General features: G+C 41.9%; 1 protein-coding gene and 1 long non-coding RNA gene across 3 annotated transcripts; one reads left to right on the top strand and one right to left on the bottom strand.

The window, feature by feature from the left end:
• Positions 1–643: 643 nt before the first annotated feature.
• Positions 644–9,198, bottom strand: LOC143104859 (retinol dehydrogenase 10-like). The gene is made up of 5 exons (XM_076269194.1): positions 8,749–9,198; positions 7,421–7,519; positions 6,987–7,135; positions 1,062–1,193; positions 644–773 (listed from the first exon to the last, which is right to left on the bottom strand). The coding sequence occupies exons 1-5, from the start codon at positions 9,196–9,198 to the stop codon at positions 644–646; spliced, it is 960 nt and encodes a 319-aa protein (XP_076125309.1).
• LOC143103760 (uncharacterized) lies at positions 2,573–4,460 on the top strand. 2 transcript variants are annotated; one of them, XR_012982944.1, is made up of 5 exons: positions 2,573–2,686; positions 3,319–3,444; positions 3,588–3,694; positions 3,938–3,990; positions 4,099–4,460. It is a non-coding gene; the product is annotated as an uncharacterized LOC143103760 (long non-coding RNA). The 2 variants fall into 2 exon arrangements; XR_012982943.1 differs by having other exon boundaries at positions 3,556–3,694.
• Positions 9,199–10,780: the final 1,582 nt, after the last annotated feature.

Genomic DNA, 10,780 nt, shown 5'->3' with positions numbered 1-10,780 from the left:
GTGATTTTAAAGGAGTTTACATGCATGTAATCTGAAACGTGATGGTGCATCTGAAGGCAATGACGTTGACTGACCTCTAGGATTTAGACCTTCAAGCAACCTGTGCATAACATTCTTCTATCTAAAGTAGCCGCCAATAATGGGGTGGGTAATGTTGCTGGAAGACCACAAACCTGAATTATGCAAATTTTATTACGTAAAATGACTTGATATACATACTATTTGTCATAGACAATGTCACAAAACAGTTGATGAAGGACTGATACAATTCACTTGAACACTAGATCTTAACAGTTACCAGAAGAACAACAAAAATGCAACAATTAATGGTCCCCTTTCAGAAATGAGAATGCACTTCTTTTAGTAAATAATCAAAAGGATTCCCAGTTGGCCGAACATACAGGACATTCCAAATTTTAAAGGCATTCAGACAGAACAATATTACCAATCCGGTAAGTTTTGGTATTGAGTAACCTTACCAGTCAGTTTGGCAGCTAACGTGTCCCTTGCCATGATTGATTTTTGTAGTACACCACCTGACAATAAATAGACCTTTAGTGACCACTTATTACTATGGCACAGGCCCCTAACACCACACAGTATTCCAGCGATAACATGGTCCAGCGATGATTGCTGGAAGACTTTATCCAGATTTCACATGCCCATTGGCCACAGGACTCTGCTGCTGCTGCTTGGTCTTGATGAAGGGATACATGCATTTATCGGCTCCCAGGAAGCGGTACGTGACAATGTTGGCTTCCCAAGGAAGCAACCTATTGGACATACAAACAATATGCTTCCTTTTGCATTCTTGCTGACTTAATGCTTGCTTTTTTAGTTATGTGGGAATGTGCATGTGTACTGTGTGTGTGTGCGTGCGTGCGTGCCTACCTACCTGTGTGTGTTTGTATGCATGTGGATGTGTTTGCGTGCGTGCGGTCTTTTAGTGTCCCGGGAATCGTTGACAGTGAAGTGGCGGTCATAAAAAGAGAAGTGACTCACTACCTGTGCAATCCACATTTTAGGGGCACCAGCAGAAGGTTTTGAGGGATGATACTCACGCTCGAGACAAGGCGGCCACGCTCATGATGCTGGGAATGCACACCATCATCTCGTCGCCCAGGATGGCTCTCATGGACCGCTGGACACAGTCCAAAGGCTCCAGTGGAGGGACCAGGTTACGGAACTCCGGTCTGTTGGGAGCATTAATAGGCATTGTTCATCCCACTCTTTTCCCTCCTTGCACACTTTAAAAGCATATTAGCATATTATTAACACACAACCGGAAATATGAATAGGGAGAAGCTGGACAAACAAACTTTTCTTTACATCCCTGTTATACATCATTCTATGGATAATATGTTTTCACAGTGGGTGTCAAGTAGAGGGTCTATTCCTGTATGTAATTTTAAACAAGGGCCCAGTTGCAAAAATAATCTGGATCAGAATAATCCAGATTTGGTAATCCCACATTTTACTATCCAGGATCAGATAATCCATTCGATTTATATGATGTTGTTTAAAGCAAATTTGGATTGGATCTCCCTGATCCAAATACAAAGCGCTTTCAGACGTACGTGTAAAACCGGAGGTTCTGCCGATGTTAAACGGTGGGGCCGTATATCTGAACGACATAACCGGTCATATGGAAGTCGGAATTCACCCGGTGTTTATACTACCCCCGACCTAGTATTTCCTCCGGACATTATGTAAATGTGCTGTGTCTGAACGAGGCGTAGAACATGCGGTTAAAATTCACACTTAGTGAGAGGGCGTGTTGGTGACGTTTCTTCCGTTCGTCCATGTGGTTAAATCTGACTTAAATGCCAGTGTTATGATGGAGTGGCATATAGTGCTGTCCAGAAAATCTCCGACATGGAAAGATGCAGACATCACGGAGCTACTGTCCATGAGGACATACAACATTTTGATAAAACACATGAAGGGAATGGCACGTTGTAGCCTACAACTGCATGGCAAGGCCAAACGAATTCAAAAGACTGAATCATCATAAGCAGAAGGCGCTGAAAAGGCAGTAGCCTACAGCAACGTCGTTGACGACAATAACAGGTTTTATTTAATAAATTGTTAGCCAACACGGTTTTCTGTTCATTGATAGCCTTAGGCAGAATTAGGCTACAGAAAAGAATACAGGATTTTTTTCTCTCCCGGCAGTAAAGACAGTATCCCAGATAGCAAGCATAGTCGGCCCGATTCTGGCTGAGTGCTGGCAGTGTCGGCTGAGGTCCGAGTCGGCTGAAGCACAGTAAACACAGTCGGCCCGATCCTGGCTGAGTGCTGCCACTGTCGGCGGAGTTTCAAGTCGGCTGAGGCACTGTCCCCTTGAATGGGCCGACACTGACACGCAGTAGTTGGGCTGATTACTGAGTGTCTTATTTGGCCCGATTGGGGTTTGATGGGCTACTGCCAGTTTTCGAATCAATCTCGGCAGACGGATTTCATACAGTGTGTGGCCCGATACTTCAGGAACGAACAATGATCAGTATCGCGGCTGTTGGCGGCAAAAATGAAACATTTAGCGACAGCCGGACTCTAAACGTACATGGCCCAATTCTGTAAAGTGACTGTCGGCCCATTACATGTGGAAGAGCCACGAGCAGAGCAACTGTTAAGTTTGAAACCAGCAGGACGGCGCGAAACTGTCTCGTTTTGGACACTGCCTGTGGTAAGTAACTTTACCTTTACCTGTTATTGCATGTAAATCATTATGAATGTACGTAGGCTTATTATTGCAGACAAAGTTTAACAAGTAGCATAACAAGAATGGGTGTTTCAATCTAACCCCCTTGACGATGACGAAGCTAGCGGTAACATACGTTATGATTTCTTAGCCTACTTTGTTGGCCTAATTACCGTTAACGTCAGTGTTGGTGGTTAGTCAAAAACGTTCAGTGCTGTAACGTTAGCCATACTTGCATAATTATGTGGTTTTCAAAGAAAAGTGTGATCTAATCATTTCAGAAATAGCTTAACAGTTAACCAGTATTGCATGACTTAGAATATTGCGATTGGTAATTGGGCATTTCATCGTTATCTATCCAACTTCAGGCACTGCAGGCAGGACTGAGACTGTATGCCTTAAGAGAGTGTGTGTGTGAGAGAGAGAGAGAGAGAGAGAGAGAGAGAGAGAGAGATGGTAGCAGGGTGGGTCCTGTCCTGGTCATGTAAAGCTCATCAAAATCTGTATTTTAAGGTCGTTCTGTATTTTGTACTGAGGGGTTGTTTATGATCATGTAATCATTTTGAACACATATACTTCCATTAACCTAACGTTACTGTGACTTTTTTAAAATGTAGCCTACACCTCAGAATCCAGGCCACACTGACCAGAGACCTGCCCTGCACTCCTTTGGATGAAGAAGGGTACCCGTGTGTGTGAACCATTTCTTGTGTTGGAAAAACAGGAGACCTGAAGAGCTCTTGGTAAGATGTACATTGATTTAATAGAATAAGTAATACTTTTTTGTTTAGATGAGCCAAATCATAGGAATCAGCTTTCATCTAGGCCTGTGTTTTGTGATGTGTCATTTTTAGATGCTTTTGGTTTGCCTCATCCATTATGTCAGCAAAGAACTGGAGTGGGCAGGAAACATGCGCTGTTGAAAACATGGCCAACCAACTGGAGCACCCACAAGGCTCTTGTGAAGGAAGTCCACAAGCCTTTGTGCTTCAGGTCTGTATGTGTTGACAAATATGTCTTGCTTTTGGTTATTGTCATTGGTAATATATCAGCATTTAACAATCACACAATGTCAATGTTGCCCAAAATAACTACCAGGGAGGTGTTACCAAGACAGCTGCAGAGTGGCAAGACTGGGCTTTAGTAATATTTAGTCAGACAGTAAAGGATAAATAGTTTAATGTTTTTTTTCTTTTCTTTTGAAATTACATGCTGTCCATGCATCTCAAATTGAAGGATGGATGGAAAGAACTCTGATCAACCCCCACAGAGAGCTGAGGTGGCTATCTGTAAGTATATTTGAGTGGACAAACAGAACTTCTCTGACAGATGACATGTTGAAATCTTGCTTTAGACCTCATAATGATCTTATAATATTCTTTTATTCCTAAATGCAGTTTGGAGACACCCCCGGCTGGTAGTGCTGCTGAAACTGGTGGAGGCAACAATGAAGCGGCAACAGAAAGAGAAGGCAGGTGGCAAAGGTTTCTGCTATTGAAAAATACTTTGAGAGTGAGTATGTGTGCATGTATGTAGCTGGGTAGGTCATGGTACATGGTACAAAAATACAGAATTTAAAGTAAATTCTGTAAATGTTTAATGTTCATTTAGAATAATTTATTTCTTTGAATCATTATACAGTTTTAAAATGTTTAATTGTTTGTGTTTTTGTATATGAAAGATGTCGATTGTTGTAGATAAAAGTAGATTGTATATTTTAACTTGTTTAATTTTTTAAAGTGTATATATGTAAAAGCTTGTATAATTTTTAAATGTTTGTTTTATTTGCAAGGTTGTGTTTGTCAAACTTGTTAATAAAAGTAGCTTGTGCTTTTAATTACTAGTTCTGGATTTGTGTTTATTTTCAAGTACTTTTGGTAGTTAATGGGCCACATGTGGCCCGGGGACCCAGCCGACATTCAGCCAACACTCAGTCAGATCAGTTTTATAGTGCGTGGGCCAGTACAGGCCCAGAGGCCCAGCCGACACTCAGCCAACACTCAGTCAGATCAGTTTTATAGTGCGTGGGCCAGTACAGGCCCAGAGGCCCAGCCGACACTCAGCCAACACTCAGTCAGATCAGTTTAATAGTGTGTGGGCCAGTACAGGCCCAGAGGCCCAGCCGACACTCAGCCAACACTCAGTTATATAGTGTGTGGGCCAGACCTGGGCCAACAGAATGCATGACAGTCATTTCACAGTGTGTGGGCCACACCTGGGCCAACAGAAACAATGAGTCATTTCACAGTGTGTGGGCCACACCTGGGCCAACAGTTCCAATAAGAGTCATTTTACAGTGTGTGGGCCAGACCTGGGCCAACAGAAACAATGAGAGTCATTTTGCAGTGTGTGGGCCACATCTGGGCCAGAGGAAATTCTTTGTGTCAGTTATCAGTAACTGGGCCATTGTTGGGCCGGAGGCCCAGCCAGAACTGGGCCAACACTCACAAAACCCTGAGGCAAGGTAGTGGGCCAGAGGTGGGCCGGTCAAATTTTGCTATCTGGGTATAGATTCGTGTTTAAAATTAAATGAAAACTAAAGGTAGGCTATAGGCTAATTATGCATATGACCATCCAGAGGAGGCTGGTGATCTGTCAAGAATGATGAAGATCGTAAGATACAGATGGTTTTATTGTTGCTGTCATTATTACCACAAACACGAATTGACAACGAAACCATGGCGATCGTGGGTTATATCTTGCCTGCTTATTAGGCCATGCACAGCCCTGTCAGAACTCCGTGTAGCATGCATACTGGCAGTTTTCATAAACCATCACCAGCTAGTTCGCACTTTGGATATATCGTTGGATTGTGAAAAGCCCAATTTCGAATAACTACAGTACAACAGATGAGGTAGGATGCATCTTTTGCAATTAGAATTTCGTGTTGGTGAGACCTGTTGCCTATCAGTAGACATGTCATCTCGAGTTCCACGACAGCTTAGCTAGTGCCACCGAAATATGACACTGAAATCCTCTCACTATTGGAGTCGCTCAGATAGAAACAGCTGTAACGTGGTTAGGACACTTTTGCTGTGGAGTGGAGACGCCATAAGTTAGGTGTGGTTTTGGCAATCAGAAAAGCAATATACTGAAATAGTTTAATGATGTAAAGTCAAGTGCTGGTCTGGTGTGTGTGCACGCAGTTTTTATTGATGAGTCGGAGTGGCAAGGGCATTATAAAACTTCTCGCTCTTAGGCCTACTCATACACCGCATTGAAATGGCGTAGCTGTCTAAATTCAAATCATATCATGCTAGGGGAGAAATCGTGGGACATCCATTATTTTGTTATTCAGCACCCATGGTCAAAAATATGTTCCCGCGCGCCTGCATTACGTTGAAAACAGATAAATGTGTTTACTCGAAGCACACATACAAATACTGTATGTGCGCACTTACGTGACTATCCTACTTCAAGTATTAGCCTACGCACAATATATTTCTCTTCTTTAGCCTATAATACATAGGCTACACTTTGTAAACAAAAAGCAGCTGTGACAGGCAGCGGCCGCATATATTCTGCGTCATATATCTCGCATCTTGTGAACTCTAAGCCCCCACCCCTCACTCGACAACCACACGGAGATTCTGTAATGTGCGTGTATGTCGTTCACACATACATCCGTATAAGGTCAGTATTAGGTCCGCAGGTTAGCATCATATCTGAATCATCCGAAGGGTAGGACCTCCGTTTGACAAACCTCCGCATGTACTCCGGAGGTTATATCTGAAAGCGCTTACAATCTTTTCCGGATTACGAAATCTGGATTGTCAGTGCCTCTAAATGAGACTACATATCACAATTTAGCCTATGTGGGGTTGCTTTAATTGAAGAGACAAATTAAGGTTATTTGACAGATTTTGATGTTCTATTACATTCTGAAATTCATCCTGAATCCACCCTGCAGTTGGAATCAGGATAATCCTGATAAAGGTTTTCAACACAGACTGAAAATCTGATCCAGATCTAAAACAAGATTTTTCCCTTTGAACAACCAATTTTCAAAATTTGATCCAATCCAAAAGCCAAACTTACATTTCACTTTTGGTCCCCATTTGTTGGGCCATACCCTTTTGTGTGTATTTTACCATCCTAACAATGGTACAATCAGTAGATTATTCCAGTGTGTGGTGGCTACTTTGACTTTTTGTCTTTAATGTTCCTGCAACCCACCAGCACTTGGTAACCTGAAGTAGCAGTGCACAGGGATTTCTGTTTTTATACATCCTATGTGTTGTTTACCTCTGGGTGTTCTCAAGTACAATATGCCTTATATCCCCACCTGATTTGGCATCCAGCAAACATTCCAGTGTTGACAATGTAGGGGCAAACCAGTGTGGTCTTGATGCCATCCAGACCACCCTCTGCCAAGAGAGAGTGAGCTAAGGACTCGTGAAAACCCACTGCCCCAAACTTACTGGCACAATAGTCCTGTGTGGACACAGAGAGAGCAATAACGTCAGAGACAGGTCCGTGGTGAGGGCTGATCTGAATTCTGTAGCTGATTTGGTACGCTTGAGTGGACCTCAAATGCCATTAAAAAGGGGAACAGCATGAATGGCCAACATCAAAGGGCTATAACAAGCAATACTGACGTCGCCATTTGTGCCCTGGCCTGACTTGTGTTCTGATGGTGTTCATGATTAGAGTGAACAGATGCACAATTACTTGCTTGTTTTTCTAAAACAGCTTTTTTTATTAAGTAGCAGCCCTTACCTCCACACAAGCTGTAGTGAACAGTCCGAGTGTACTAGCGACAGTGACAATGTGACCATGGTTTGTGGCCTTCATGTGAGGAAGGAAAGCCTTTGTCATCTGTGTGAAAGAGGACATTCAAGAGTTACGTAATGTGTCCCTAGAATGTAGGGATCGGTGTTTCCGTCTCCTGAAGGTGGAAAGCATGTCAGTGGGAGAAAGTATGGTGTCTAATTCTGATTAACTGATTAAAACTCAAAAGAATTTTGACAAAGTGAAAGAATACTTTAGCTTTAATTCATTCAAGAGCATTGGTTCGCAAAGCAAGCTGATTCTGACATTTTGTGCATGGGTCGTATACCCTTCCTTCTCATGTCATCACTTGTTTGTGTGAACTCAGAATAGAAAACATCTCCTGTGTCTTTCTTTTGCCACATTAGGCAGTACATATGTACCTAGGTATTTTCCTTCTAATGACCTCTGACCCTGCTGAACAGCCACTTTGGATGACCAGGTATGCATGTCCTTATATGTAGGCTCCTGGCCACCCGTTTCACCACACCAACCTCAGAATATTTTCACAAATAGAGGAAAGACTTTCATAAGATCACAAACTAAAGAAGACCTTTTTTATAAAAACACCACAAAAGCTTTAGTAACTGATGTTTTTTTCTGACACAGCTTATCCACTACAAACATGCGACTTTAGTTACAGTAAGAGGATAACACTGTGAATCACATTCCTACATAATTGCTGTGTTTCTCACCACATTGAATAGGCCTACACTTAATGTCCAGTCAAAGGATTTTCAGTTATGAGTTCTTTAGTCAGATTTGCAGACGTGCTTTTAAGGGCCTTATTCTTTAAAACCTGATAATGCAGTGGGGAACAATATTGTAGGGATGTAGATTCAGCAACAATAGCCTATCATTCAGGCATTCTGAGTCATGTTAGCAATGGAGTCTTCTCATGCATCAAGTAGGCCGGCCCTACATAATTCAGTTTTTATTGTGTATAGAGGTACTGTAATGTACCAGGTATCATGAATGTGTATCCACAGACTAGACAATAAATTAAAATCTCAAAAACCTATATAACAGAATAGCAATAGGGTGCATGCTGTTTTGCTGTTTTGGAATCGAGATTTATGGTTATGGGATTTGGCAGACACTTTTGTCCAAAGCGACTTACAAATAAAAACAGTGAACAGTTTTATGTTAAGAAGGTAAGACTACATTAAGGGGAATATATAATTTCATAAATAATATTGTAGGCTCCATACATCAATGATATAATGTGGGTTTAGCTACCGAGATCATAGGGGTTGTCTGGATAGGGCATGTCTTACCCAAAAGAGAGCATGGCAGTTGACCAGCAGGGTCCTCTCCAAGAGCACATCCGGACACTCTAGGAACTTTTGCCCAGCCACTACTCCCGCGTTGTTTACCAACATCGTGACGTCACCCACCTCGCGTCGCACACGGTCAGCTGTTTGGTAGATGCTCTCGCGTTTGGAGAGATCGATTGTGTACGTGTGCGCCTTGATCCCCAATTCCCGTACCAGTTTGGCTGTCTGCTCGTTTGCCTCTGCGTTGCAATCCCACAACACAAGTTCGGCTCCCTCTTTTGCAAATTCTAATGCAAAGAGGCGTCCCAGTCCACCACCTGCCCCCGTGATGAGACACAGCTCTCCATCAATGGGTTTCAGACGCGGTCGCACGACAGTGCGCACTACTGCATTCAGAATAGAAATGGTTAAATCTATTAACATCAGCACAAGGTCAACTATCACCAACATTCTGTTCGCCGATCTTCCTATTTTTCCTCCGAATCTTTTATCAAGGATGGATGACGGCTGTGCATCCACGAGGCGCTGTGGGAAGGATGATGCTGCGCGTATAGACTACCCAGCTGCTGTTGCTCAGTTTGGCAACTTTATATAACCTTTGAAAGGGATTATGGCCTGGAGTATGTGCTGCCGCCAATGGCAGAGCATCAGATTATCGCAGGCCTGACTAACTCGTGTGCACATAGGCATCATAATTTAAAACACTGAACGACTAATTCCCAGGGTAGGATTATAAGTGACGCCGTAGACAAAAATACATGTTCATATAACATCTTCCATTGAGACTGCTTTGTGAGCGCGTTACGCAGCACCGATTAATTTAATTCCCTAAATACAATGTATAGCTCTAGTCTAGACAGTCTGCGCAAATTCAGTCAGATAGTTTTTCGTTACATAATTTATGTTGGCCCTAAAGCCTTCGACAGGCTGTTCCTAACAGATAAGCATATGGCTGAAAGATTGATCAACTCTATGGCTTTTCAATAATTATTCCATCAACTGATAAGGTGCGTGGTCAGCTGGCTTTTAGGCATAAAAAAAAAAGGTTTGGTTCCTGTTGGTTGTCAGTTGAGGCCATGGTCGGTAGGGATTTTTTTTTTTTCCCAGTGGCAGTAAGGGATAGGTAGAAAATCAATCCCTCCAGGATTTCGCGAGGTTTTTTGAGATGTTGCGACCTAAAATGCCTGGATGGAAGTTGCGGTGATTTTAGCTGTTTCTTGTGGAGAAATTGCGGGAGGAAGTGAAAATTGCAAAAATAGTTTACATTTAGGGAAATTAAGGTTATTAAGACCAAAATCACACTGATAATCTTGATGCTTATTAAAAAGTATAATCAAAGGTAAACAGTAAGGATTACAGAAAATCAAAGTAGGCCTACTTTATTTGTGAAAATGCTTTGACTGAGGTAATTCACAAAGCAGTAGGCTATAGTAGAACTGTCCAAAAAAGACAGTCACCTAAAGAGATGGCATCATGTCATATGTTTCAATACATTCATATATTTTGTAATTCATATTAAGTTCATATCTTTTTAATAATTCATAGTCTGTGGCCTGCATAATTACTAATATCCAAGTAAGTATCTAGTAATTTCATATTGATTTAAACTATTTGACTACACTTCTGTTTAATGTCATTACATTGGGTGTACGTCTAATTGACTGCCTGCCCCTTTAAGGACGTGAGAGTAGCCTAATTACATTTCTGAGTGGATTGGAAGGCTTGCATCTCACTGTGTTCGGCTATGAGTGTAAATCACTTTTTGCATAGTGCATTACCATATGTGGATGCAATTGGGAATGTCTTCTATGTCATTAGTTTAAAAAAAAAAACAACTCGAATGAAATCATTCTTGGATCATAGAAGAGGTAAATGTCTTGCAATTTTATTAATTTCTATGATTTTGGTAGCACTACTCAAACTAAGCCCACAAGCTAGCAAACATAAGCTTGACATAAACATGACATAAGCTAAAAGGACATATCCAGGTAAACGTTTGCCGATGGGTTGCATAGCCTACTCAAATGTCAGT

Source organism: Alosa pseudoharengus, unplaced genomic scaffold (genome assembly GCF_046254945.1).
Source record: "Alosa pseudoharengus isolate Yale_2024_CS ecotype anadromous, Long Island Sound unplaced genomic scaffold, YU_APseudo_1.1 YU_APseudo_1.1_scf_5, whole genome shotgun sequence".
Taxonomy (NCBI): domain Eukaryota; kingdom Metazoa; phylum Chordata; class Actinopteri; order Clupeiformes; family Clupeidae; genus Alosa; species Alosa pseudoharengus.
The sequence above is the reverse complement of the archived record's forward strand: the minus strand, read 5'-3'. Positions and strand labels throughout refer to the sequence as shown.